Source organism: Camelina sativa, chromosome 13 (genome assembly GCF_030686135.1).
Source record: "Camelina sativa cultivar CO46 ecotype springtype chromosome 13, ASM3068613v1".
NCBI lineage: Eukaryota > Viridiplantae > Streptophyta > Magnoliopsida > Brassicales > Brassicaceae > Camelina > Camelina sativa.
The window spans coordinates 3,259,361-3,285,274 of record NC_141892.1 but is presented as its reverse complement, the minus strand read 5'-3'; the positions used below and the strand labels follow the sequence as shown (position 1 = coordinate 3,285,274).

The following is a 25,914-nucleotide window of genomic DNA, read 5'->3' as shown; positions in this document are numbered from 1 at the left end:
TTACATAAATAACACTAACCCGTTCATAAGACTATCTCTAATATTGTAAAGCTGGAGAGGCCAGAGAAAAAAGAAAGAGCCAACAATACTATTTACCAAAAACTCATTTGTTAAACAAAAATCCTTTTTTCTTCTGCTTCTTTCTCTGCAGAGCCTGCAACGAAATTAGCAAACCAAATAATCAACCAATGCTTCTCAAAAAGCTAATTTTTGTATATTAAAGAACGAATCAAAGATGTTATTGAAGAAGATGGATGATTGTCTGCTGAAACATTACCTTCTTTAGAAATAATCTAAGAGTGAGCACAATTGTATCTCTTGAGCTGCTCAATAGAAAAACACAAAACAAAAGATGGACTGCTTAATACAAGAAACCGGAAACTTTAATGAATACTTGGAACACATTAAACAACTTCATTTAGAAAGAAAACACAAGCAAGATATTCAATGTATTCAGATTGAAGTTTGGACTATTGATGATTCTTTCGAAATCACAAAAAGAAAGAAGCAGAAACAAAAAGTGTCTTGTTACACTTTCATTCATTTTCAACGTTTTCATAGACAAATTCCTGCATTCACAGTACGTAGGAGTTTTGATCTACTTTATTTCATCCACAGAAAGCCAAATTCTACTTACCAGCTAAGATCTGTTGCATCATTCTCCACTCGACAGAGATGCTCCACGCCATCGGTACCAATAATCACAAAATCCGCAGGCTGATCAAAGGGAATCACAATCTAAGAGAAGAATCAGAAAGATCATAATATTAGTTCATTCTACGATATGTATGTTAGCATATAATCAGCCAACATCAAATTTCGAAGAAAAAGGAACACATAAGGCAAGACTCTAACCGCAGTAGAAGAGGAGAACTTTTCTGTAATTACAGGATCATTATTAGGTTTGATGCTGTAGCCTTCTTTCTTGATAGACAATGTAGCTGCTTCCCATATATCCATATAACCAATCTGTTTCAAAAGAGAGATCATATAGTAAAGAGGCAAACCAAAAAACACATATAAAATTGTAAAAAATGAAATAAGAGAACTGTCATACTGAATAGGTTACTTTGTATAACGCATGACCATTATAAAGACTCTTCTCTATATGGCTTTGCATCTCTGGATCTGAGAAAATAGAAGGAATAGATTTAGAAAAATAACTGCGAATTACGCTTTACAAGAATTTTTCTTATGATTATCCAGGAACCCTTAGGTATGGATCAAACAAGCCACAGATTGAGTTTAAGTACATGAGCGACCAAAAGTTTCTGAGTAAAAGCACTTACGACATGTGATCTTGCAATTCTCATTGGCGAAGACCCTCACAAGCTCCCCCTAGAATCAGATAGAAAAGCCGAAAGAATTAAACAACCAGACACTTAACATAATGGTAATCACATCTAGTACAATATTAAAGTCCCCAAACATAGCTTTAGAAGTATTCTCTTATTCCACAGAGAAGATTAAGTAAAAAATAAACCTTGCGGTTCTTGTCATCCAAGGGGTGAACTTCAATAGCAAGGTATAAATCAACATCATCGGCAGTGACAAGATAATTTGGCCTCTTTGCTCCTGCGTTTTGAATATTGTTAACAGTCAAGCTCTTAGATATTTTCTTCTATCGCCATATTTAACTGTAAAGAAAAACAGAAAGACAATCCTTGGAATAAAGCAAGGGTAGTAGGGAAAATGTGTACCATCAATGTAGTTTACTGATCCATCCTCCAAATGTCGTACCCACTGAAATTTCAAGAAAGGGAGTACCGGAGAAGATATATTAAAAATGCAATTTGACGTAAACTTGGTAAAAACTAATACTTTCAATTTCGCATGCACCTCAAAATTACATTTTGTCGTTCCATTGATAGAGTGACCAGAAACCTGAAGCTCTCGTCCAGGAAATGGTTCTCCTGATATCTGTAAGTCTGCTATACCTGGCAATGGATCCTCATCTGCAGCTGTCAAGAGTGATTTACAATATTCAAAACAAAGTGAAAGACAGTGATGGAATTGGTATTATGCCACTTTTATTATAGCTATTAACCATTACCCTCGGAAATTGATGAAGATGGTTCCTCAAGAACTGGGGCCAAAATCGGATAATTTGAGGGGCTTGGATCATCAACAGCCACATAAGTCGAATTTTCCAAAGTTTGATTTGTATCCGCTTGTTCTTCTGCATATGCATCATCCATAAAAGTATTGCTGAGGGGCTCACGAAACTGAACACGATTATTTGGTCCATGAGATTCATCTTGGTTGAGAGCTGGCTGCACAGGCATCTGGAAGGCTGGCGACCTACTGTTACACAAGACACGTTTGATCATTTAACAAATTTTAACATTGCAAATCAAAAGCATTCATCCACTATTAGCTGCATTGCATAAAACCCAGTCAAGGACTCAGAAAATGTTACCATGCTACAAAGTTAGGTTTTTCATGGTTATCTAGAAAGAAGAAAAGTAACAAATGTTCAAAGTGTCTAATTGACACAGAAACTTGACAATTTGGACATGCATAATATCAGCATTTAGCTTCGCCCAGCCCATCACCCAAAAAATTACAATATTCATTGCTTCCAGCATCATCTTTACATCCCTTACTCTTGGTATTAGTTAAAAATACTACTAACCCGGGTCTCCAGGAATCAATAAGAAGTTAGTGCATTTATACCTCTCGGGATCATCAAAATGGTAATTACTTGCAGCTGAGCCACCACGCCCATCTTGATGATGGTGTTCCGGATCTGTCTAATGGAAATCAAAGAAGGATATTTGAGTTCAAGTCACTGAAGCACATTGATAGGACATTAAGGAATATGAACTTACTGAGTATCTCAAACCCACACCAACAGGTTGATATGCTGACAAAGGCGACGCATTTGAGTGATTTACATCTGACTGCCACGGTGCTAACTGGTACTCTGTCTCCTTTAGCTTTGTCTAATACCAGAAAAGAAAAAAGATCAGAACAAATCACCTGATCATAGATCAGTAGCCAATAGCTCCAGCAAATACCATGGGACTAAACTGTAATTACAAACGCTGAAATATGGTGTCAGCAAACCCCATACCCGCATATCATACCTCAGTAAGATGGAGCTTCTCCTGCAGATGCCTAAATAGAACCTGAATATGATGTAAACATCAATCACATGCGGTGACGGGAAAGAGACAATAAAAAACTTCACCCCCCACATCAAGGAAGCAAGGATCTCTATCAGTCACTTTAGTTCTCTCTATGGTGCTCAAAAGTTACTGAGGAAACCATTTTATCACTTTTTCTGTATTGTTTTTTACTTTAATGAATTTCAAGGGAGGCAAAGTTGACAAGTCTCCAGCCAAAAACTACTATTCAACAGAAAATCATTTTGTAGAGATTTTGGTTCTAACCTTCACACTGCTAACAATAGACTGAGAATCAGAAATTTGTGGATGCAGCGAATATTCTGACAGAAGAGGCAACAAGTACGACACAAAAGTAGATCTCTCTTGCTCTGCAGCCTGATAGAACCAAAAGGCATTTTAAATATAGATTTATAAAATGAAAGTGAGATGTCAAAGACAAATTTGAATTTTTGCCAATTGAACCCTTAAAAACGATCGGTAAGAAATGATGATAACTGGATTCCAACCAAAAAGGATTATAAAACGAACTATAAACGAAAGAAAAGTGTACCCAAAGATACAAGATAATACCTGTAAGGCATATGTTAAGCGAATATTTTCCTCAATGATCTCTTGTCTGTATGAGAGAGATTTTGATGCAGCATCAATAAGGTCTTGTTGTTGTTGATCAAATGCCTGTCACAACAAGAAGGAAAAATAGTCCCTAAGTGTTACCAGAATAAGTAACTAACCATGTGTACAGATTTAAAAAAAAATAGAAAGAGAAGCTCACCAAACGCATGTGCGCAATACGTTTTTCTAAAACATATGTTTCATTTCGTATTTGGGCTTCCTTAAAAAAAAGGCCAAAGGGTTAGTTAAACAATGTACTTAAAATCAACCACGTCTGCATAAAAAAACTAGAGATTAAAACAAGCGATTCACCTTGACAGAATAATCAGCAAGATATTTTCGTAAGCGCAAAATCTCTTGGTCCTGTTCTTGGACCTTGTGAATGAGCTCCTGGATAATTGTATAGTTAGGGAAACATTCTCAGACTTTCAATAGAAAGGAAAAAGAGATAGTAAGAGTGTGACCTGCTTCCATGCGGTGCCCGAATTATTCACTCCACCTACTGGCATCAACTCATGAGAAAATGAGTTGATGTGCGAGTGATCTCCTTCCAATAGCGGTCTAACAAAGGAAAAACAGATTTTGGTTACAACTTACAAGAATACACTCTGCCTTCATGTTCATATAGCTTAACCATGCGATAAACATAAAACTGCATTACGGGGGCCAGTGTTCATAAGAGGTTCAATACCTCATAGGAGACAATGATATTGTAGATGGCGACGAAGAAAATTGAGAGGCTCCCGCAACACCTACAGTTCCTCTGACAATGCCATTAGTCATGATTCCCTCAGAATGGTCTTCAGAACGATGACTCACAGTAGCTTCCTCTCCATTTAGATACACTTGCTGATGAACAACCAGCATACCTGACGAATCAGCACCTGAAGCATTGATTTTTCCCTTCCCCCGGTCAACTGGATTAACACCAGCGGCCAAAAGGTGTAACGGGGAAGACCCACCGGTTGTAGCATTCGAGTGGAGATCAGATGTCTGAGGCAAGGATTCTCCTGATTTCTAAGGAAGATAGAGACAAAAAAAACTACCATATTAACACACATATATACCACAACTTTGGTCAGAGAAACCCAAAACGCATGCCATGGAAATGTCAACAGAAATCAGTCCTTTCACCAGAACAATGAAAATCAAACGACTTACATATTTGGCAAGCTCCAGATATCTTCTCTGAAGCTCAGCCTTTAAGAGGTTATTCTCCTCCACCTGGTCATAGATAAAGTCAGAGAAGAGCAAGAACAACTATCTGCTGGACGCAAATCACACTCTGAGCCCAAATCATTTCCCAAGTAACCAACCATTTTGCAGTAGAAAAACAAGAAATTCATAAATTGACCTTACAACCAAAGTATACTACTTTCTATTCCCTGGCATTAGTTAAGAGCAAACCAACCTACATTTTCTTCAGATATACTAATATGCCCTAAAGAAACTTACACATAACCTTGGAAATATCTTAAAGTGACAACATGAAGTGATTGAGCAGAGTTCCTCTAAAGTAAAAAAGTGTTCTCATTTGAAACAATTTCAGAGACACAAGAGGAGATAATGAATCTAAATAAGAAGAAAGAGATACCTGCTGCTTGATTGTGGCTTCTGCTGCTTCAACAGCTTTGATAACTTGAAACAAGCTATCGTTTTTAACGTCGTTTTCATGGGAACCAGAAGATTCTCCGAGACCCACTCCTGAAAACCTCTGGGCAAATCTTTCCTCATGGCCGTTGTCCATATTTCACGAATCCGAAATCGAACCCCTCGAGAGAAACTGAACCCCCAAAAAAAAAAAAACACAACACGGCTCCAATTCCGGACTAGTTCTCAAAATCTCATCTAGGTTTTCGAGTAACTAATCACCCATTTAAGGTATTATTATCCGAAGAGAAGCTTCGAGATTTTCAATACTAGTGAGAATTGAAAAAAAAACGAGCTTGGAGATTGAGATTAAGGTTAAGAAAGTATAGTGTATGATTTAGAGAAGGAATGATGAGTTTCGAATCATACGAAAAGGAAACAAAAATGGATTTTAAAATGTTTCTGCATCTTCTTCTTCTTCGAGCAAACTCTCTTATGGAGTTGTATGTGAGAGTTGTGGTGACCTCAGAATTGGGTTTCTCAATTTTATTTTTTTGGTTCCAATTCTAATTATTAAAGTTGTTTTCTTCTCTTTAATAGTGTTTTATTAGATTTAGAATATTCAGCACTCTTACTCATTACTGTCTTTAAATTATTTATCATTATTATTACACCAAATTTATTTGTTTTTTTTTTCTTTTATTGTAATAACTTTTGGTTTTCTATTTTTCTTTTTTTTTTGTAACTAATTATAGTTTGATTTTACTCTCAATTTTTGAATAATTATTTTATACGACTTCCGTTTTATTTGTCGTTTTAGAATTAAATTTTGTTTCATATTATTTGTCGTTTTGTATTTACAAAATTTATTACTTATATCAAACAAAATAGTGCAATAACTATTTTTAGTTTTTTTTTTTATTTTTCTTTTAGAATTAGATTTTTTATTTCATACTATTTGTTGTTTTATATTTACAACTTTTTTTAACTTAGTTATGTATATCAAATAAAATAGCGTAATAATTATTTTATATTTTTTCGTTTTTATTTTTCTTTTTAGAGTTAAAATTTTATTTTATATTATAGCGTATTAATTATAGATAAAATAGGTTGAAAAAGAAAAAAAGAAAAAATTGGTGTGAAACAATCTTTTTAATTTTGGTAAAACTACCAAGCAATATGAAATGAGAGAATACATGTAACGTTAAATCACATAAACCAAATTAACACCTATGCTTATTTGGAAAACACTCGTTATCAAACATTAGTTTAATTTCCATATCTCTTTTTTTCTTCCTGTTTCAGACTTTTTCCAACAAGATTTACTATAAATGTAAGACAAGATTCTGCAAAATCAATGATGGGATCAAACAATTGTTTATACTCATGGAGTCAAAGGTTATATAACACTCTGTGAGCTTCACATCCTTTTTTCATTCGCTGTTTACTTAAAAGGAGGAGCAAAACCTACTGCAGCAATTCGAAAATAAAAACAGACGGTAACAGCTAACTCAAACCACTCTTGACTGAATCTAATAGTCTTCCAAGTATTCCATTAGTTAAACTCGACGAAGAACATCGGTTAGTAAAACTGCCGATTCCATGCTTTGTCCTGTCATCCAAACCCTGAAGGTTCTGCTGAAGTAATCTGCGTCGCTCCAAGCTTTGAGTTGCATGAGGGAGAAAGGTCCCTGTATATGACCCTGCGGATCGTTGTATAACCAGTTTAACTTCTCTTTATCATAACACGGAACCTGAACATCTTCAACTCTAGGGTCAAGGGTCTCTCCATCATCGTTGTCATCTTCTTCATCATCGCTCAGTTCGATTATCTCTGATGGATTTGGTTGAGCTTGAGATACGTTGTTGGGATTAGTTACTGATATACTTGACTGAAGCTGAGAAACTTCAGACTCTTTAATCGGCGTCTCTCCTCCAGTGATGCCATTTGCTGGCTGCTCCACATCTCCATGAAGATATTCATCACCTGTAAATTCAGAAGAATGGGGGTTGGTATCAATTGCAGAACCATCTCATCCTTTTAAAACAGGTTTGAATACTATACAATATAATAAATCAGACCAACCAGTTGACGCAAATCAATCTCGAATCTTTAAAAGATCCCTATGCCAATTTCTTTCTGAAAACCAGCATAGCTACAAAGAGATTGTTATATCTCTCTTCAATTTTCACTAGCATTCTTTGCTCGGCTTTTTGAAGTTTCAATAATCAATTCCTATGGCTTGAATTTTACAATTTTCAGGTATATCTAAAATTTTCTATTGCAGAGCAGTAATATCACTGTCTTCTCAACATCCATAACAATAGAAGGCAGATAAGATGCAAGTATACCGTCACAGGCAAGACAAGTCAAAGCTAAAGATGAGTAGCATGAACAATGATGGTAAGATGCAACACAGTAAAACAAGTAACCTTATAAATGTTATGACGCACCTGTAGAAGCAATCCAAGTTGGCAATCTCTCGTTTATTTCCATAGCATGAGACGTGATTCCCGGAGTTGTGCTGGGGTTTGATATTAGATAGCCATTACATTGTTGATCTTCTCCACCAAAGAGGTTGCGGACTTCTGGGGTTTCTTGGATGCACGATAATGGAGATTCACTCAATTGTTGCTCGTTGTCACTATTATGAGCCTCAGGGGACGCTTCAGGGTTTGGTACAAGTTTCTCTTCAATAACTTCTGGAACTTCACGGAATAGCCGGGCCTGTTCTTCTGGATTTTGAAGGAGAACCTTCTTCTCCAGGTACTCAGACAGCGTAACAACTCAATAAATCAAGGAAAAACTCTAATCAAAGACGTTTTTTCTTATTTCAGATCTCATTATCACTTTCAACGTAACAATATTCTTCATTGAAAATTAAAACAATAGAAACATATTATAACGTCATAGAAGGATATTCTCTTCGCCATCCCTTCTCATTGGCCCGATCAATAAGCCTTTGTAACTGAATAATTTCTCTTCCAAGCCACTAAAAAGGCAGTCACCAAAAATTGACGGTCAGTTAGAAAAATGAAAGACCACAAGTCGCTTTTTTCTGCTTAACAGTTAAAAGTTGATAATTGTAAAAAGGACTGTGCTTCATGTGCTATCATTGTAGTCACATTCATAAGCATGATGAATAAGATATACAGAAATGAAGCACGAGAGGATGTTCGCAAACATACGTGTTTTGTCTGATCTTCATGTAAACTTCTAGCTTTTTCTTCCATCTCCACCTATTGAAGGTTCAAAATGAACTATGATTTAAGAACTACAAAATCTGAAACGCCATGACAGCAAGGCTAGCAAGTCGATGGGATTTATAAATGAAATCTAACAGAGAAGGCTGAAAATAAATATCTGTCAAACCACAACAAAATGGGAAAACTTACAATTGTAGGCTTCTTAAGAAGCTCGTTCTTTATTCTCTGCTGCAAATCTTCACATTCTTCCTACAAACAAGTTTACATAATGCTATGATAAATTTTAATAATATATTGGCTAGAATGGGCGTTGGTCAAATATTGCAATCATGAATGACAATTTATGTAACTAGAAAAGAGAAGCCCAGTGGCTGGTTCTCATAACACATGGACACCTGGCTCTCCCATTGATCAGAAGAAAAAGAATTTGCAGAATGAAAATTATATCAAAGTAAATTACCTGGGAGAAATTATCATCAGAGAGCACAGATATAGAAACGTCTGTCATATAGTTTGTAACCTGAAGAAGAAAATCATCAGTCCCATGTTCCTTCTTCACGCCTAGATAACAGACAAAACAAAAGCACAAAGATAGCTCAACTTTCTACAGAACCAGAGATATGTAAGCAAAAGAGACATAATCACATCTTGTTCCATAATAATAACGAATGAGGCCAACACAATCACAAATCAATAAAGAACATTTCAGAAAATTACCTGTAACCTGAACAAGCTGATAAGGGTTCTTCTGAAGATAATCATTAGGGTCAGACTTAACCCTCACAAAACTCCCCAACATTTTACCCTCAAAAGTGTCAGGAGACTTGAGCAGTTCCTGAACTAAACTCTTTCTCAAGTAGAGAAGCTTGATATTATCACTGACAATCGCAGCAAAAGTACCTCTAGCTCTAGGTTTCTTAACAACAACCTTAGTCCCCATTTTAGCTACCTTATCCGAGTGACAAATGATCTGCGGCGTCTCATCATCGTAAAGAAAATCAAAATCCGAATCATCCTGATTCTCAGCGTAATGCTTTTCCAGCAGATCATAGACTCTCATTCGGAAAATAGTCCTAGTCCCGAAAAGAGAAAGCAGCCTTCGGTCGCATTTAACTTTCTTTTTATTAGAAAGATCCAAAAGACCTTCCTTTGCAATGTACTTAGCAATGGTATCAGTAACATCATAGCGAGAGATCATATCAGTAGTATCTTTACCAAGTGATTGGAGAAACTCAATGAGTTGTCTCGAACCCCATCCTACAAATTCGAATCTTTTAGGTCTAGCTTTTCTTTTCCTGGATGATACTGCAGATACATTATTATTACCCTCCTCAACCCAAGTTATATCCCCCATTACTCTTATCTCTCAAAACCTAAGAAGAAAATAAAGAAGTCACACACCTCTATCTAGCTTTAAGAAGTAATTTACCAAACTGGAAGATGGAAAAAAAAAAAAGTCGTTGCGTCGGGAGGAAGAAGATTCAATCCACCGAATTGAGGAAATGCACGAATTGAGGAAGAACAATCCACTGAGCGAATCGCCGCTCGAGAGTGGAGCTCTCCGTGTAGAGGCCGGAGATTAAAAAAAAAGGGGAGGGGGGGGGGGGGGGGGGAGAGAGAGAGAGAGAGCTCAGATTCTCAGGCGACTTTGATTAGGGATGAGATGGGGAGGGAAGGACCAGTGGCACAGTAAAGCATCTTCACCATTCACCACGTGCCCTCTTCTTCTCCTTTTTAATAAAAAAGATTCTGATTAACACTTAACTAATTAACAGAGATAATAATTTTAATAACCCGGTCAAAACCCAAAAATGGAAACAGAGCAAACAACTGCAATATCGTCGTCTACATCAACTAATTTTACAAAATTAATTTCATTAATTACCAACGATTTAACAGGTTGTTAATATATGTCATTTAAATCTCGTAAAGATATCTCTGCGTATATAAATATTCCGTTCTAAATTTAGAAAAATAAAGATTTTGAAACCACAAAAAAGGAAATTACGAGAATAATAGGAGTAATAATAGAACGAAATTACTCAGATAATTTTTGAACTTTTTTTTATAACATCATCACCTGCAACTGCAATGAATCCATAAAAAACAAAGTTTCAACTTGTTTTATAGCTTTGGACACATATATGTTTCAATATTTTTTTGAAAGATAAAAACAAGTTTTAGAATTTAATCTCTATTCTTTTTGGATTTCTTCTTGGAAGGTTTATCAGCAGATGGAGCATCAATATAATCCTCTGCATTCACTCTCTCGTGTGTCTTCTTCTGCTTTTTCAACTCCTTTGTCTTGCTCTGCATATATCATAACAACAAAAAACCAACTCAGTACATGTTCCCCAAAGCAACACAAGAGAGAGGTGTGCCGGTTATTACAGATTTCGTTTTTACCTTCAAAGAGTTTGTTAACTCGTTTATATCGCTCTTTCCATCCTCTGAATTGGTTGACTTGTTGTTGTTCACAGGTTCCTGCCATAACCAATCAAACAAAGTCAAGTGTTTGGAATTTTAAGGTTTTGGGATTAATTTAAAGGTAGAGAGACGCGATTTGACAATCAAATTAGGAGAGAGACCTCAGGTGGGAGGAATGAGGCATCTCTCTTTCTTTTGTTTTCTGTACTCTTCTCTGTCTGTTTCTCTTGCTTCTCCTGCCATTTTTTCTCTGACTTCTTTTTGTCACTCATGAAGTATTCTCCAGACTCCAATTGTAAATCAATCTGGAATGAAATCATATAACAAGTTCAAAACCACGCATTAGCGTCTAACCTGAAGAACGAACAATGATGGACTTGCAAGGCCCAGAAACCAAAAGACTAGAAAGCGACACTAAACAGCGCAATTATAGTAAAACCATGTTGAGAAACGTTGTAACATACAGGGTTCAACAACCTAGAAACACAAACGAAAAACATGCAATAGGAGGATATGGACAACAACGATATAGGAATTGGTAGATAATTCACATAAGCAATTTTCTTACCTTGCTAGGCGGTTGTGGAGGAGGGAAAGGTGTGTATGGCTTCTTCTCCTTGCTTTTGGGCTTCTTTTGCTTAACATTTTTCCTGACAAATCAAATTTGAAATGCGCTCAACTCATGAGTTACTGACGATTTAAGAAATGTCACTCAAAACACTAATCAATAAATTGAGAGTCCCATACTTCTTGAATGTGGGAAGAAATCTATCCCAGCTTTCATTTGCAAGAGCTGGATCCTTCATCAGTTCCTTTTTGATCATGAGTGCCTGCATAACCAAGTTTACAAGTATATGAATGATGAATCCATTTGACATGGTCTAATGAAAAAGCTTCTACACCAACTTCTCGTGATTGTGGTATAAGTGAAGCACATAGAACTACCAAAAAATAAGTGAGAGATTTTCCATAAAAACCTTTATATGGTATACAGGATGCATTTTATTCTGTACGCAGTCTTCCACAATCTTTCTGATTTGTTTGAGACCTTTCCATGAACCCATTGCGGCTACAGTACTTCCCTGTTAAATCCACGGAGCAAGTAAATATAAAAAAATCCAAAGAAACAAAAATGTACGACTGAAGTGAGACATTTGCAAAAGAAACACATGATTACCTGAACTAGAATGTAGCAGCTGGTTAATATTTCCAGCGCCTGCAAGAAACCAAAATTATTAAGCCTCAAAACACATAAGCATACGACAACAGTTTCGCACAACCTCTTAAGCATTACACGACTAGTATCACTAAACATGTCTCTGTTAAACATAGGACTTTGAACCAGACAGTTGACAAACCTTCAAGGTAGAGGAATTAGGACCCACAAGTCGCTGCCTTCTTTTAACAAATCTTTCCTGCAAAGATAAAGTCTATATTAGGACCTGTTGACTATGCATGCTATATACAGATTAACATTACATTCAATCAATTATAAAGAAATCACATGTTTATCGTAGAATGTGATATCAAGGAGCTATAGATTGTCTTTAGAAAATTGAAGTTATCAAAATGCAAGCACAGGGGTGAGTGAGATAATTGAACTTAGGCCCTCATAATTCAGTCCCCGAGAGTAAGAATGAATTGTACCTTATTCCGAACCAAATTACCAATCTTGATGATATCACACTGCATCTCATCGTCTAGAATCTTAATAGCCTGTAATGATGCAAAGTGAAAAGAAGATCCATAACCACAAATATCAGAAAGAAACAGACTTCCAATTGCATAGAAGAACAAACACATAAATTTGTTAGAACCTAGAATTGTAACAACGTAATAATACCTGAGGAGCAGGGACACTTCTGGAAAGAAGCTTAATCAAATCCCTAGCTTTGACAACGATGAACGGATCTCTTGTCTTCATCGTCGTTTTAACAGTCATAGAACCTTTAACCTACAAATTATAACAACATATAATTTTCAAACATATCAATAAAACCCCAGAAAAAAAAAAGCAACTAAACCGTAAAGACGGGGGGGGGGGGGGGGGGGGGGACGCACCAGGTTGAGCTTGCAGGCGATACCATATTCCTTGAGAGCGGATTCGATTCTAGGCCAGCAATCCTGAAGATACTTCTCTCTGTATTGAGGAAAGAGTGTGGAGAATTTGCTAGTAGAGAGCATGCCAGTGGGATTCCATGCCGGGTCGAACTTCTCGACAGTCCAACGGTCGATGCTTGGGTCGTCGTCCCATGGCTTCGGCTTGTCGTGTTTACCTTTCTTCTTCACCCTTTTCTCGATATTCTCCTCCTCGTGCTCAATCTCTTCCACCTTCGCCATTGTAAACAATCAGTTACTTCCTCCTCCTCCTCCTCTCTTGACGGCGGCGAAGCTTTATACAATTATATGATGATGATGATTAGGGTTTATGTCCTTCGATAAAAATTACAATTAGTGGCTGGAATCGCAAACTGGTCTTGATTTAATTAAAAATTAAAACCCACTAACCGAATAAATCTAAAATCTCGAACCGAATAAACCAAATAAAACCGGTATAAACCGAACCAAATTACCTGCAGGAGTCGTTGGCGGATTTCCCAAAGTTGCTAACCAAACCAGAGTCTCTCTTCTTCTACACTCTTCTTCTGTTCAAATCAGCCTAAACTCCATTTTTTTCCCCATACGAATCATGATTCATCATTGCTCATTCACGAAACCCACTTTCTCAATTTCGATCTCGACTCAGAAGCATCATCATCATCATCATTCAAGTAAATTCTTGAATTTGGGTTTCAGAATCCGATGCGAGTCCGGGGATGTGTCGTCACCGATGCGGACCAATGCGGTGTCCCTGTCGTCGGAGATGGAGGGTTCGTCTTCCTTGAAGAAGAGTTTGATGAAGTCAGAAGGGAAAAAGAGCGAGCCTTACCCAGGAGGAATGCCGAAGATGGGTCCATTCACGGGGAGAGATCCGAATGTGAAGAAACCTTCTTGGTTGAGACAAAAGGCTCCACAAGGCGAGAGGTTTCAGGAGGTGAAGGAGTCTCTTTCTCGTCTCAATCTCAACACTGTTTGTGAGGAAGCTCAGTGCCCTAACATCGGCGAGGTTAGCATTTTCTTATCTCCACCATTGTTGAAAGTTAAAATGTATCGGCTTTATGAATTGTGGGTATGCGAAACTACATGCTAATTCAATCAAGCTCATTAAAGATTCTTAATTTTGGTTTATGATGATGTGCAGTGTTGGAATGGAGGTGGTGATGGTGTAGCAACTGCAACCATCATGGTTCTTGGTGATACTTGTACTCGTGGTTGTAGATTTTGTGCTGTTAAAACCAGTAGAAATCCTCCTCCTCCTGACCCAATGGAACCAGAGAACACTGCCAAGGCCATAGCCAGTTGGGGGTATGTGACTTTTATTTGATTCCTAGTCTGAGTAATCTGCTTATATCTTCCTTTAGCTTTTGTAATGGTTGTGTTCAGAACTGTTTATAGGATAGAGTAAATGAAGAGGGGATGAAATTAGAAAAAATGGTGTCAATGCAATCTCAGCAGTCAATTATGCATCGTTTTTAATATATAATATGCTCTCTTGGGTTTTCCTTTGTTGCAGTGTAGATTACATAGTTATCACCAGTGTAGACCGTGACGATATACCTGATGGTGGAAGTGGACATTTTGCGCAGACTGTCAAAGCTATGAAGGTAACTTTTTATGCAATATGTTATTGAAATCATAAGTAGTGTAAGAATAAAATATGCTCATATTTGTCAGTTCAAGTTTACAGGATAAGACCTTTGTCCTTGATCTCGTAAGAATACTTTTTGTGGTAACACGAATTTGGTTTTAAATGTAAAAATTAAAATGTATATCTCATCTTTGTAGAGACATAAGCCGGATATAATGATAGAATGCTTAACTTCTGATTTCCGTGGGGACTTGGAGGCTGTCGATACTCTTGTGCACTCGGGATTGGATGTTTTTGCTCACAATGTTGAGACTGTAAAAAGGCTTCAACGACTCGTAAGAGATCCTAGGGCTGGGTGAGTTTTGTTTTCTTGTTCTTCATCTTTCTATTTGTTCTGAATTTGGTTATGGCATAGATGGGTTGAGCATTGAATTGATCCTCTGTTATGGGTAATCAACTTTGTCACTAATTATACATAGTCAATTATCTCCTCAGTCTAACAAAGCGAGACATAGATAGTTATATGCATCTCCAGTTTTAGTCAATCTCTTTTTTTTTTTGTATTTTTTACAAATGTGGATCACATGTGGCGAAGGCAGATATGAGCAGAGCATGTCGGTTTTGAAACATGCAAAGATCAGCAAACCTGGAATGATCACAAAGACATCTATAATGCTTGGTCTTGGAGAAACAGACGAAGAGTTGAAGGAAGCAATGGCTGATTTAAGAGCAATAGATGTTGACATTCTAACACTTGGCCAGTATTTACAGGTAAACTCATTACTTAAAACATATTTCAGACTATCTCATCCTCCCGTTTCCTATTTCCAACACAGAAAGAGCTCAAATTCCAGAGAACATCGATGATTAAAAAAACCTTTCTTTTGTTCTACAATGCAGCCAACTCCATTGCATCTGACTGTGAAAGAGTATGTCACACCTGAGAAGTTTGATTTCTGGAAAACATACGGAGAATCAATAGGATTCCGCTATGTTGCAAGTGGTCCACTGGTAAAGCCACGAACGGCTCTTGCTCTCGATCTCTTTAATAGGCAAAATATCTGAGAACATCAAAAAACCAGAGATGTGCTTAATGTGATTTGGTTATATATACTTCTTTGCAGGTAAGATCTTCATACAGAGCAGGAGAGCTATATGTGAAGACAATGGTGAAAGAAAGCTACTCTAAATTCTTGTCATAATAGCAACAATGGAGATCATAAATGCCACAAGTGAAACCTGGGACTCAACACAAAGCCTTTTACTCCTATCTCTCTTTCTTTTCTTGTTTATCTTTCAATTGACTTCATTGATTTTGGTACTATTGTGGAAATATAAAAATAAATATATTGTGTGTTTTATGAAATGCTGCCGATAATAATATCTTGAATTTGTCTCAAAGATATTATTTAGTATTTACAGTGTTGGATTCTTTAACTGAAGCCACAAGTTCCTCATCCCTTACATTGTCTTAAGCCTGACACGCGTCACCTTAATTATCCAAAACTAATCCGAAAGCAAATAATTAGCAAAATTAGTAATCACCTTAATTAAATTAAGCATCTTATATAAATAGATGAGGCGCTAAAACAATTAATCTTTTTTGGTTTTACTCTCACTTTCATAAAAAAAAATTGTTTTTTTCCGGCTCAGACGCAGATGACTAGCGGTTACGCTCTATCACCGGCGATTATCTCCGTCGTTCGTCCTCCGTCATCTCAAGACTCTCTCTCTGCTGCATCTGTTTACGGACGCAAATCGATCAATTCTTCTTCATCTTCGTCTATCTTGGTACCTACCTCATTATCCACTTCCTACGGTCGAAGCAAATGCGCCTTCTCAATCTCGCGGAAATCGACGAAGATTCGTTGCGATACTGCAGTGAAATCGGCGGCTTCTGTAGACGCGGACGCTGATCTCTCGTCACCTACGACGTCACTGGAGAAGGAGGAAGATGAGAAGGCCAAGGCGAAGATTGGGGCTAGGGTTAGGGTTACGGCGCCGTTGAAAGTTTACCATGTGGTTCGTGTTCCGGAGGTTGAATTGATGGGGATGGAAGGTTTTATCAAAGATTACGTCGTTCTTTGGAAAGGAAAGAGAATCTCAGCTAATCTGCCGTTTAAGGTACAGTTTGTGAAAGAGATCGAAGGTCGTGGCCCTGTCAAGTTCTTCACACATCTTAAGGAAGATGAGTTCGAGTTAATTGATCCGTGATTTGAATCCAAACAAAAAGGCAAAAGCTTTCTTCTTCTGTCTCTTTCTGATCTTAATTAGACTTGAGAAAAATCTTTTGTGAATGAATGGGTTTGTTTGTATGTACCCTTTTGTATACATTTTTAGCTTTATTATATATACATAAGGTTCCACCCATTCTTGAATCCTCTATTGCTTCTTTTTTGTACTTCTTATGTTGAAAGCTGTTTCTTGATCCATTGCCGAGCTTGTGGAAGTCTACAAAAACTGATTTTGCGTTTGTGTTGGGTTTGCTTCAAATAATATCATTGGACCTATCTTATCCTTAAAATCTATCACCCGTTGGGGGGGGGTTATGAAGTTGATTGCAGTGGGCATGAAGGTTTTAAAGACATTGGTTGCTACAACTCTTGGTTTGTAGTTTAGGATCAGGAACTGAAAAGGAATGACATCAGATGTTTTCTAGGTGCTTATTGGGATGCAGTTGTCGGTCTATTGCAATTTTGTGATCTTTGTGGGATTCTTTGAGTTAGTAGCCATACTGATTCATCACAAATTGCATGAGAGTGTGAATGGTTAAGATCAATTGAGAGCAAAAGGTCAATGTGGATGGTTCTTTTGCTGCAACTTTTTTGTTGTGGCCATGACTACATAAGCCGAAGGTGTTGGTGTAAATTGTAAGACGTATATATGATCACAAGAATCAGCAAGACGTCAGGTTTTGTGTCCAATGTGATAAGCTAAAGCTATGACTATGAGAGGGATGTTGTTGTTGTTCCAACCTACAGTTTGCTATTCATATAGACCAAATTGTTTGATAGAGTTACATCCGGTCACATTGGTTTTAGGAAGTAATCCAATTGGGTTGGCTTCTCTACTGGATAAGTAAGTCTTAACCGGATTGAACCGAGTTTAAAATGTTGTAATCCGATAAACATTGAAAGAGCAAAATTTTATAAACAAGAAGAACGCAGGAAACACACAAAACTTGAGCTTGTTGGTTACTTACTTACAAAACGCGACTACGATCGAACAAGAAAATGTACGAAAATAAACTCTTATCGCTGTCGTCTTCATGCACCGTGAATCTCAATTTCGCTTTCTCTCCCTTCTTTATCACTCAGACACAATCATTCTCTCCCTGCAAACGTAATCTTCCCACTCTCGTCGCTGTTTCCGCTAATTCCGACAACCACACCGGTGACAGTGACGGCGGAGTGTCGGCGGCGAAGAAAGGGTCGGGGACGTCGGCAAGAGGAAGGAGATTACTCAAGGTTAGAGAAGAAAAGAGAAAACGCGACTACGATCGTCTTCACGATTACCCTTCTTGGGCCAAGTACTTCTATTTGCACTCCAAGTGTTTGTGGTTTTGCCTAAATCACGAGAAATTCGTGAAATTTTTTGCTGAATTGTTGGAATTTATATGTGCAGGGTACTGGAAAGTGCGTGTAAAGATGATGAAGAGCTTCGAGCTGTTCTTGGTGATAGCATTGGAAACCCTGAGCTCATGAGAAAGAAGGTAAATTTGTTGTTCATTTCAATGAATTGACTTCTCTGTTAGAGTTTCTTTGCTAATGAAGATTTGGCATATGACCAGAGACATTTCTATGTGTTGTTTGTTTCTATCCATTTTGAAGTTCGACATGTATGTGTTTACTAATCTATTCAGGTTGAAGAAAGGGTTAGGAAGAAGGGAAAAGATTTCCAGAAGCAGAAGACTGGTTCTGTGCTTTCTTTCAAAGTTAACTTCAGAGAGTGAGCAACTTTTTTTTAATATCTTTATTGACGTATTGTGCTTCCCTTTGGTTTCTGCTGCATTCGTTCCTCAACATAAGAGTATAAGACTACTTCAGAATCCCATTCCATTAATTACTCATTGTTATTTGACCAGTATTCTTCTTATTTTGATGACTGCAGTTTCAATCCTGTTGATTCCTTTATATGGTTTGAGCTCTATGGAACGCCTTCAGATCGAGATGTTGATCTTATTGGAAGTGTAAGAAATTGATCTTCTTCTTGCTATTGATTGCAAAACGCCGAGTCTTGTTGTGATGACTCAATGCTTCTTCCATTTCTTTCTTTTGTTAACAGGTTATACAGGCATGGTATGTTATGGGGAGATTGGGCGCTTTCAACACATCTAACTTACAGGTTTGTATTTTCTTCTACTGATCCTTATCTATTATCAATTACACCCCCATCGATTACAGGTTCGGTCTGAATGATATAATCTAAACTATGATTGCAGCTAGCAAACTCATCTCTAGAATATGATCCTCTCTACGACGGGGAGAAGGGCTTCAAAGTGATGCCTTCATCGTTTCATGACATCAGCGATGTTGAATTTCAAGACAATTGGGGTCGTGTGTGGTAATCAACTGTTCTGACATATCCTTCATAATGCAACCCATTTCCTTAAAAACCGTGTAACTAGTCTGAACTTTACTTGCACTGTTTGTTGTAGGGTTGATCTTGGTACTTCTGATATCTTTGCCCTTGATGTGCTTCTCAACTGTTTGACAGTTATGAGTTCAGAGTAAGTAACACAAGGGAACGTGTTTGTTTCCTTATATCATCTTTGATTGATACCTTATTTGTTGCAGAAAACTTTAATCTCTGTTGATATGAAATTTCAGGTACTTGGGCATTCAACAAGTAGTATTTGGTGGTAAACGACTTGGGGACTGGGAAGAGGGAATGGCAAATCCCGATTTTGGGTACAAGTATTTCAAGATCTGAATCTTCTAGAAAACCAGTTTTGTTAAATATAGGCTTCTCTTTTGTGCTCTTAAGAACAAATAGCTAAACATTGTGGAAGATATGATAACCTAGAAGATCAATACAACAGCCGAAATGGCTCTTTACACACTGAGCTAGCTTGAAACTGAGAGACAGTAACCGTGGAGCAAAGTTTACCGACTCGAGCAGTGGCCTGACGCAATACGCGAGGGTTAGTTAGTCTTCCATAGACTCTTTTGGTTAGTTTGGTAGAATTAGCTTTAGTCTTGTTAAACTCCACACTGGAGCCAAATCCACATCCAAAAAGTACGGAGTCATCACGATGAAACTTCTTGAAATGTTAAGTTGAGTTCATGCAGAGTCTTTGCCACCAAATTTCCTCTTCTGCATATCCATATAAGACGTAAGATAATAGACTAAGAAAGAAAAAAAGAGAGAAGAGAACCATTTAACTCTTCATTAACTCACCTTGCTAAAGAGGGAAGGCAAGCCTTGATTTTCTCGAGTTCTACAAAGCAACAACTGTACCGCTCCATCCTGAATAGCAACAAAAATATTTGACTTGCTAGAGAGAGTAAATTGCAAAAAAAAAATTACAATGAAAGGTAAGATTGAAGCTCGAACCAACCTTTGCTCAGCCTCAATATCTACACCAACAGATGATGGAGCCGACAGCGACGAGTAAATTTGTGACCCATACATTCTTACCAGCTTAAGCAGCAAATCTAGGCAGACACTCAAATGACTAGAGACAGAAAACGGTTATTAGTAAGAAAGAAAAACTACGGATTCATAGTTTGATAGATGATCATGTCACTATGTTCTTCATAATGAATAGCTTACCGGTCCACGTTGCTCCCTAGAAGAGCTGTCAAAAGGGGAAGAAGGGAGGTACAAGTATCCAGTGTCAAAATTTCAGGTCTCTCGTTTACTATAAGTAGAACATCCGCAATAACCTGTACCAAATGAAATAATGAGAGGGGTTTGCGTAAGTGGCAAATATATACGTGGTGTTTCTATATACACTGATGTGAAAGGAAACAAACAGAAGTTGCTTACAGCATTATCAGCCATCTTCTCTATTGAACTTATCGAGTTTTTAATATCATTTCTTTCCCAATATCTACGGACTACCTGCCAATTGGGTGAAGCTATTTAGTAGATAAACAATGTTTACTGAAATCTATGAAGTATTACTGCTAGCATTCTAATTAGTAAAACAGACCAAAAGATTATCACAGTCTGTACTTTCTTGGTGTTACCTGTAACTTAGCCAAGCGAGACTGCATAGAGCTGACAAATTGATCGTGTTGCCCCATTATGTCTGCAACTATATCTTCTTCGCTAGCAGAAGTGATTCCTTGATCAACTGGCACATGGTTTCCTCTCTGCTTGAGATGTAGAAACACAGCGTAAGCATGACTATATGAGATGTTGAAGACTGGTAGCTGGGAATTTTAATGTCTACTAAAACGCTGAAGATGTAGGATCAGTTGAATGTTTATAAAAAACTAAAAAAGGATCTGACATCTGACTTATTACTCGTCGCTCTTAATTTTGCCCTTCATCGTTCTTCGTTTCTACAGTCCATGTTTCATAGCCTCGAGATCCCAAATAAAAAACAAAACTTTAATGTCATTACCATATTGGGAGAGCGAATGCTTGGTGCAGTCATGTTTCCACCGGAAGAACTCGAAACAGGACCCTCAAAGTTCGAAAATCTTCCTCTTCTTTCCCTATTTAGAACGAGGGAATGCAGTCTTCCTAGTATGTCAAGGCAGATAATGAGAATTTTTTTCATACGCATATTAAAAGGGAAAAAAAAAACAAATTTTCAGAAAGAGTTACCTCCTTTTCGACTTTCAGTAGGACTTGAATCTCTATTTGCATTATAGCTACTCAAGTCAGCTGAAATAAAGAGTTAAGTTAGCTTAGAACTGAGCACAAGATCCAGAAAACTCAACATACGTATCTATAATATAGACGTACTAAAAAAGACTGATTCCTAGAACCAACTAAATAAGAAGTTATGTTACTAAAACAATTTACTAAAAAACAAAATATATACCTAAAGACTGATTCCTAGGAACTTATATATATAAACCCAAGTCCTTCAGAAACTCATAAAAGTGTTCTCCGTAACTAAGATGCCAAGATAGTTGAGCAATATCAATTGTCATTCATATTTGCTCTAAAAAAAAGGAAGACTGGAAAGGCGTTTAAACATACAGCTTTGGTCGTAATTGCTCGGAGGTGATCTCACCAGTGATCTTGAACTAAACCTTCCAAATCCCCTGTATCTGTTATCTTTAGTTGTTCTCTCAGCTGTATCCCATGTGCCACCTTCGTCACTAGGATATGTATTTCCATCTTGTAAAATATTTGGTTCTATAGGCTGAGACTGCGACCTTTCAAGAAGCGAACTGGTTGGTCGATCTGGCTCATTTCTGCTGCTCAACAGCCTTCGAGAATCAGCAGCCTTTGACTGCAGTGAATATGGCATAGTTCTTCCAATTATGTCAAGTTCTGCTCTGGATTCAGATGCCTGCTCAATTATTGGGTCTGTTCTGGGGACAATAACTTGAAAATAATCTTCTTTATTGACTACTGGAGGATTCGCCTTTGGGTTAACTTTTCCAAAATTCCTCTTTGAAGCTGCAGCAATAGGGACAACTGTAGAAACACCAGAAGCAATTTTCGGAGCACTGGTCAAAGTAACCCTGCGAGGACTAGAGTCTGATATACCTCCTGTGGCTTCAGCAAATAGCAGACAAACCAAAAATGCAATATCAATAAGCCGTAACATTGTAGCAAAGAGCGAAAAGAGAAAGAAAATAGAGAATAAAGTAAAACATACATGACAAGGTTCTTGACTCTTTTACTGCGTCTGCGCTATGAGTAACTGACAACTTTCCGTGAGGCTTTGGTTCCTTTACCAAAGGATCTGAGCTTTGAGATACTGATGACCTTCCGGTAGACTTCGTTTCTTTTGGCAAAAGATCCGAGTTTTGAGAAACAGATAATTTTCCAAGAGACTTTGTTTCCTTCAATAAAGGGTCCACTTTCTGGGAACCAGGCAACTTTCCGAGAATAACCTTTGAGCTGTTATCGTAAAGACCTGCTTGATCTCTGCCTGAGCCTGATGTTTTCTCTGGATGGGAATTTGACTGATTGGCGGCTCCACTCATAGGCTCAGTGCGCTGAGAATGTCATTAGAAAATTGGATGGAGAGCTTAGAGATAGCAACTACGGAACAGGCGAAACTATTACAAAGCATGCAGGGAGAGAGAGATACCGAGAGGTCCACAACCCACACGCCTACACAATTTTGATTGTATGAGCAACCAAGAAGCTTTCCCTCGTGAACATTCATATCCGACAAGTTTGACCATCCAACATCCACTCCATCATGACATCTTATGGGCTCCCAAGAGAAAATCTACAATTTGCATGGAAGTTAGTGAAGAAAGGACAGCAAACATGTATAATAAGATTAAAAGCAGTGATATATAAGTGTTATATCCTTAAAAGAGGGATTTGTTAAGTTCATATATATCTAACTGAGACATCCGGAAGAACTTACTTTGAGACTTTCTTGCAATCCACAAAGCACACTCTTTCCGTCTGGATTGAAGGTCAGGCATCGGACTGCAGTAGTCTAAGAAATAAGAATATTAGAAAGATAGAATACTCGAATTAGACTTAGCGCATACCTAGGAGTAGTACAGACAACACATGATACCTCAGTTCCACCAGAACCAATAAGCTCGAATGTTTCAAGGTCCCAGAATTTTACAGTCTTATCAGCTGAACCTATTACCATAGGCAAAAAAAAAACATATCCTATATAAATACAGTAGTAAAGAAAACGATGCCATAAAAAAAGTAGCCGACCGCCAAACATATGAGAAAGCTGTAAATATGTGAGTTGCTAAGAGAAGATGATGCAAGTGGTCTAATGATATTGGGGTTAGTTATACATGTAATCTTGCTCATAGCACATTTAGCTTTAAGAATAAATCAGGTTCATATCATTGTGTGATAAATCTATGTCACCCGAAAATCTAAGAGCTTCAACGTTATGAAGTTTCCCTAGTAAGTGTGATACAGACCTGTTGCTAGCAGAAATTCATGAGGATGAAAATCCAGACTCTGAATTTGCCCTTCATGACTCTTAAACTCATGTAAAAGTTTTCCAGCAGTCAAATCCCACACCTGGTGAAAGCAACCCAAAAATGAGATCCAACGTTAAGAGAAAAAGGCAAAAATTGCAGGTAATTTGCTTTTCACTAAGCAGTAAAAACTCTGAGGAGACAAAGCGATAATTCAAAAAGAGTAGGAAAGCCAGATAATCTATGTATCCAAGTTGATCAGGTAGTATGCTAGCACTAAGCAAAAGTTTTCCCCGAAATAATAGCATGTTCAGCCGCAGAGAGGTGACATCAACTAATCGCATGTTCTCATCCACACATCTCTCAGCACCAGTCTATGCCTATTAAACAAAATGTGGTATTGTTCTTCAAAGTATCATCGGAAAGTAAAAATTCTGAATTTTATCAAATTGACTCCCCAGTTGTCCTCCCCAATACACACTAAGAAAGGAAAAAGGCAGCTACAAACCTTGACAACATTATCTTCTCCTCCAGAAACAATCCAACGACCATCTGGAGTGAATCTGAGTACGTTGATCCCTCGAGTGTGACCCTTGTAAGTATGGATGCAACCCTTCTTTCTTATATCCCATATCTTAAGATTTGTGTCTAGAGATCCAGAAGCAAAAAACTCGCCAAAAGGGTGAAAATTTACGGCTACGCAATTCGACCTGTGACCAGTGAGAGTTCTGACAACTTCTCATAGATGCAACAAAAAAATTACATATTCAGTAGATATAATAGCTGGGTGTGGCTGACTAAACAGAGAAAGAGAAGAGCAAATTTAGATGATCATTAAAACTACTAAACTTACCCTTTGCTTCCTGGAGATCCCAAAGTTTAATTGTACCACTAGCAGCTCCTGCTGCTACTAAGCCTTCTGAAGCATCAAACGTTACTGAATCAACCCCACTCGAATGCCCATACAAGCTCTGACCACAAAACACCCACAAGTAGACAGGTCAGACAGACAATATTCAAACCCGCTCAACTACATTATATCTAAAGTATGTCGCATTCCCCTTAGAACTAACTCATAATCTACCGGAGGCATTCCGAAAAAGAAAGCAATGGACGGAGAAGTAAGAACTGACCAGAATGGCGTTGGGCTTACCAATAGCCCAAAGATTGACCTTGTGATCTTCACCACCAGTTACAAGAACCCTGGAGGACTTCCTCCCAATCTTAAGACAATTAACAGCAGCAGAATGTGCCACAAATTCCTCTGTGGAATTCCCAATGTATCACATAAGTTAAGGGCTAAGCAATAATCTCATCAAATTGACTTAAAAAAGTCTATAAATTTGGAAGCACACAGATACCGAACAGTCATAAAGCTCAAAACAAACAGCTAAGAAGTGCATACAGATCTCGTGAACCCTAAAAGATGAAATTAAAGAAAATTTGGAATAAAGAAGAAAAGGATACGGAGCTTGTAGGCGCGCTTGGTGTTCATGGCGGAAACGAAACCCTTACATCGGCCAACATTCAAAGCAGCAGCTTAAGATCTCCGGTTCTCCCAATCTGAAATCTGGGAATAGAGATCAGTAAGAAATAATTTTAAAAAAAAAATCCAATAGAAAAGAGATGAGTGATGAAGATACTATATATAAGCATACCAGCAAATTTTAAGCTTAATTGATCTCCAACAAAAACCCAGAAAGCCAAATCTCTCAGCTCCGAACCCAAAATTGATTATAAAAAGAATGCAGATTGAGAGGAACAGTACCTTGCAGTAAACGTCGTACTGTTGTTCCCTTTACGATGAAGATTTACAAAAAGAAAAAAGAAAAAAAAAACAAATGGAGTTGTTGGATGAGTTAACTCATACACTCTTATATATCTTTCAAAATGTGTTTTCTCCTCTACCCTAATGGCGACGAGAGGAGAGAGTGTGTGAGAAATGTGAATGACACACAGACAGATTTACACAAGGAAGCAGAGAGAGAAAGAGAGGAAGCTGCCTTATTAATTCTCATTTTATTTTATTATTTTACCTCTTCTCTCTATTCAAATTCCATAATCATTTTTTTTTTTTCAAATTCCATAATCAAATTTCTTGACTTTGGGTAACGTTTTCTCAATTTTACTTAAATCGATTTACTCTCCTTTCTGTAATTTTATTTACCTGACAAAAAAAATATCACATAACTATATTATTTGTTTTACTTCTTTG

General features: G+C 37.5%; 7 protein-coding genes across 27 annotated transcripts; 3 read left to right on the top strand and 4 right to left on the bottom strand.

Annotated features, from left to right (window-relative positions):
* On the bottom strand, positions 1 to 5,908 carry LOC104734867 (uncharacterized). Of its 16 annotated transcripts, none has more exons than XM_087481039.1 (22): positions 5,338 to 5,901; positions 4,905 to 4,967; positions 4,613 to 4,760; positions 4,435 to 4,495; positions 4,208 to 4,304; positions 4,056 to 4,133; positions 3,904 to 3,963; positions 3,702 to 3,806; positions 3,396 to 3,506; positions 3,090 to 3,131; positions 2,832 to 2,945; positions 2,677 to 2,753; positions 2,054 to 2,304; positions 1,840 to 1,961; positions 1,701 to 1,743; positions 1,484 to 1,575; positions 1,290 to 1,338; positions 1,058 to 1,128; positions 856 to 969; positions 638 to 738; positions 278 to 323; positions 1 to 154 (listed from the first exon to the last, which is right to left on the bottom strand). In XM_087481039.1, exons 1-22 carry the CDS (start codon positions 5,488 to 5,490, stop codon positions 104 to 106), a joined length of 2,049 nt encoding a protein of 682 aa, XP_087337165.1. In that variant the 5' UTR covers positions 5,491 to 5,901; the 3' UTR covers positions 1 to 103. The 16 variants fall into 16 exon arrangements, with proteins under 16 accessions (XP_087337165.1, XP_087337166.1, XP_087337167.1 ...); XM_087481040.1 differs by having other exon boundaries at positions 1,070 to 1,128; XM_087481041.1 differs by having other exon boundaries at positions 1,070 to 1,128; positions 1,840 to 1,955; positions 2,054 to 2,301.
* Positions 5,909 to 6,691: 783 nt separating this feature from the next.
* On the bottom strand, positions 6,692 to 10,298 carry LOC104734865 (uncharacterized protein At5g08430). Of its 2 annotated transcripts, none has more exons than XM_010454531.2 (7): positions 9,258 to 10,298; positions 9,001 to 9,101; positions 8,730 to 8,789; positions 8,523 to 8,573; positions 8,256 to 8,326; positions 7,788 to 8,113; positions 6,692 to 7,320 (listed from the first exon to the last, which is right to left on the bottom strand). In XM_010454531.2, the coding sequence occupies exons 1-7, from the start codon at positions 9,892 to 9,894 to the stop codon at positions 6,893 to 6,895; spliced, it is 1,674 nt and encodes a 557-aa protein (XP_010452833.1). In that variant the 5' UTR covers positions 9,895 to 10,298; the 3' UTR covers positions 6,692 to 6,892. The 2 variants fall into 2 exon arrangements, with proteins under 2 accessions (XP_010452833.1, XP_087337159.1); XM_087481033.1 differs by having other exon boundaries at positions 9,001 to 9,060; positions 9,258 to 10,265.
* A 292-nt stretch (positions 10,299 to 10,590) lies between these two features.
* LOC104734864 (KRR1 small subunit processome component homolog) lies at positions 10,591 to 13,427 on the bottom strand. Its single transcript, XM_087481032.1, has 11 exons — positions 13,029 to 13,427; positions 12,811 to 12,921; positions 12,615 to 12,683; positions 12,326 to 12,382; positions 12,145 to 12,183; positions 11,945 to 12,049; positions 11,715 to 11,797; positions 11,536 to 11,617; positions 11,129 to 11,272; positions 10,947 to 11,024; positions 10,591 to 10,850 (listed from the first exon to the last, which is right to left on the bottom strand). The coding sequence occupies exons 1-11, from the start codon at positions 13,305 to 13,307 to the stop codon at positions 10,728 to 10,730; spliced, it is 1,170 nt and encodes a 389-aa protein (XP_087337158.1). The 5' UTR covers positions 13,308 to 13,427; the 3' UTR covers positions 10,591 to 10,727.
* A 1-nt stretch (position 13,428) lies between these two features.
* On the top strand, positions 13,429 to 16,056 carry LOC104734863 (lipoyl synthase, chloroplastic). Of its 2 annotated transcripts, none has more exons than XM_010454529.3 (7): positions 13,429 to 14,073; positions 14,209 to 14,372; positions 14,581 to 14,671; positions 14,853 to 15,010; positions 15,255 to 15,426; positions 15,556 to 15,666; positions 15,780 to 16,056. In XM_010454529.3, the coding sequence occupies exons 1-7, from the start codon at positions 13,657 to 13,659 to the stop codon at positions 15,855 to 15,857; spliced, it is 1,191 nt and encodes a 396-aa protein (XP_010452831.2). In that variant the 5' UTR covers positions 13,429 to 13,656; the 3' UTR covers positions 15,858 to 16,056. The 2 variants fall into 2 exon arrangements, 1 of the variants encoding a protein (XP_010452831.2); XR_015577839.1 differs by having other exon boundaries at positions 13,580 to 14,073; positions 14,586 to 14,671.
* Positions 16,057 to 16,095: 39 nt separating this feature from the next.
* On the top strand, positions 16,096 to 17,025 carry LOC104734862 (ferredoxin-thioredoxin reductase subunit A2, chloroplastic). The gene has a single exon (XM_010454528.3). The coding sequence runs from the start codon at positions 16,315 to 16,317 to the stop codon at positions 16,867 to 16,869; it is 555 nt and encodes a 184-aa protein (XP_010452830.1). The 5' UTR covers positions 16,096 to 16,314; the 3' UTR covers positions 16,870 to 17,025.
* A 767-nt stretch (positions 17,026 to 17,792) lies between these two features.
* On the top strand, positions 17,793 to 19,716 carry LOC104734860 (uncharacterized). The gene is made up of 8 exons (XM_010454522.3): positions 17,793 to 18,184; positions 18,280 to 18,367; positions 18,518 to 18,603; positions 18,766 to 18,844; positions 18,940 to 18,999; positions 19,097 to 19,218; positions 19,313 to 19,384; positions 19,485 to 19,716. The coding sequence occupies exons 1-8, from the start codon at positions 17,889 to 17,891 to the stop codon at positions 19,585 to 19,587; spliced, it is 906 nt and encodes a 301-aa protein (XP_010452824.1). The 5' UTR covers positions 17,793 to 17,888; the 3' UTR covers positions 19,588 to 19,716.
* On the bottom strand, positions 19,547 to 25,805 carry LOC104734861 (katanin p80 WD40 repeat-containing subunit B1 homolog KTN80.3). Of its 4 annotated transcripts, none has more exons than XM_087481029.1 (19): positions 25,468 to 25,805; positions 25,167 to 25,262; positions 24,833 to 24,963; positions 24,553 to 24,670; positions 24,208 to 24,434; positions 23,700 to 23,802; positions 23,330 to 23,400; positions 23,171 to 23,245; positions 22,883 to 23,026; positions 22,445 to 22,787; positions 21,817 to 22,341; positions 21,436 to 21,495; positions 21,230 to 21,351; positions 20,850 to 20,975; positions 20,647 to 20,721; positions 20,431 to 20,543; positions 20,216 to 20,332; positions 20,056 to 20,124; positions 19,547 to 19,971 (listed from the first exon to the last, which is right to left on the bottom strand). In XM_087481029.1, the coding sequence occupies exons 2-19, from the start codon at positions 25,192 to 25,194 to the stop codon at positions 19,905 to 19,907; spliced, it is 2,514 nt and encodes an 837-aa protein (XP_087337155.1). In that variant the 5' UTR covers positions 25,195 to 25,262; positions 25,468 to 25,805; the 3' UTR covers positions 19,547 to 19,904. The 4 variants fall into 4 exon arrangements, with proteins under 4 accessions (XP_087337155.1, XP_087337154.1, XP_010452825.2 ...); XM_087481028.1 differs by having other exon boundaries at positions 25,167 to 25,269; positions 25,468 to 25,750; XM_010454523.3 differs by having other exon boundaries at positions 25,167 to 25,269; positions 25,358 to 25,725.
* Positions 25,806 to 25,914: the final 109 nt, after the last annotated feature.

Bases quoted from the DNA above. Each gene is read 5' to 3' on its own strand.
- LOC104734862 (XM_010454528.3), top strand. From the start codon at position 16,315: ATGACTAGCGGTTACGCTCTATCACCGGCGATTATCTCCGTCGTTCGT.
- LOC104734861 (XM_087481029.1), bottom strand. From the start codon at position 25,194: ATGAACACCAAGCGCGCCTACAAGCTCC. The intron at 21,496-21,816 runs GTATGTTTAAAC...TCTTTATTTCAG, and splicing joins GAGCAATTACGACCAAAGCT to CTGACTTGAGTAGCTATAAT. The intron at 20,125-20,215 runs GTTGGTTCGAGC...GTTGCTATTCAG, and splicing joins GATATTGAGGCTGAGCAAAG to GATGGAGCGGTACAGTTGTT.
- LOC104734864 (XM_087481032.1), bottom strand. From the start codon at position 13,307: ATGGCGAAGGTGGAAGAGATTGAGCACGAGGAGGAGAATATCGAGAAA. The intron at 12,383-12,614 runs GTACAATTCATT...TTATCTTTGCAG, and splicing joins GTAATTTGGTTCGGAATAAG to GAAAGATTTGTTAAAAGAAG. The intron at 10,851-10,946 runs GTAAAAACGAAA...TGATATATGCAG, and splicing joins AGTTAACAAACTCTTTGAAG to AGCAAGACAAAGGAGTTGAA.
- LOC104734863 (XM_010454529.3), top strand. From the start codon at position 13,657: ATGATTCATCATTGCTCATTCACGAAACCCACTTTCTCAATTTCGATC. The intron at 14,672-14,852 runs GTAACTTTTTAT...TCATCTTTGTAG, and splicing joins AGACTGTCAAAGCTATGAAG to AGACATAAGCCGGATATAAT. The intron at 15,011-15,254 runs GTGAGTTTTGTT...TGGCGAAGGCAG, and splicing joins GTAAGAGATCCTAGGGCTGG to ATATGAGCAGAGCATGTCGG.
- LOC104734860 (XM_010454522.3), top strand. From the start codon at position 17,889: ATGTACGAAAATAAACTCTTATCGCTGTCGTCTTCATGCACCGTGAAT. The intron at 19,000-19,096 runs GTTTGTATTTTC...CTATGATTGCAG, and splicing joins TCAACACATCTAACTTACAG to CTAGCAAACTCATCTCTAGA. The intron at 19,385-19,484 runs GTAAGTAACACA...ATGAAATTTCAG, and splicing joins TTGACAGTTATGAGTTCAGA to GTACTTGGGCATTCAACAAG.
- LOC104734867 (XM_010454532.3), bottom strand. From the start codon at position 5,490: ATGGACAACGGCCATGAGGAAAGATTTGCCCAGAGGTTTTCAGGAGTG. The intron at 4,134-4,207 runs GTCACACTCTTA...ACAATTATCCAG, and splicing joins CGGGCACCGCATGGAAGCAG to GAGCTCATTCACAAGGTCCA. The intron at 324-637 runs GTAAGTAGAATT...TCTATTGAGCAG, and splicing joins GATGCAACAGATCTTAGCTG to CTCAAGAGATACAATTGTGC.
- LOC104734865 (XM_010454531.2), bottom strand. From the start codon at position 9,894: ATGGGGGATATAACTTGGGTTGAGGAGGGTAATAATAATGTATCTGCA. The intron at 8,574-8,729 runs GTAAGTTTTCCC...AACCTTCAATAG, and splicing joins TTCTTAAGAAGCCTACAATT to GTGGAGATGGAAGAAAAAGC. The intron at 8,327-8,522 runs GTATGTTTGCGA...CTGCCTTTTTAG, and splicing joins ATGAAGATCAGACAAAACAC to TGGCTTGGAAGAGAAATTAT.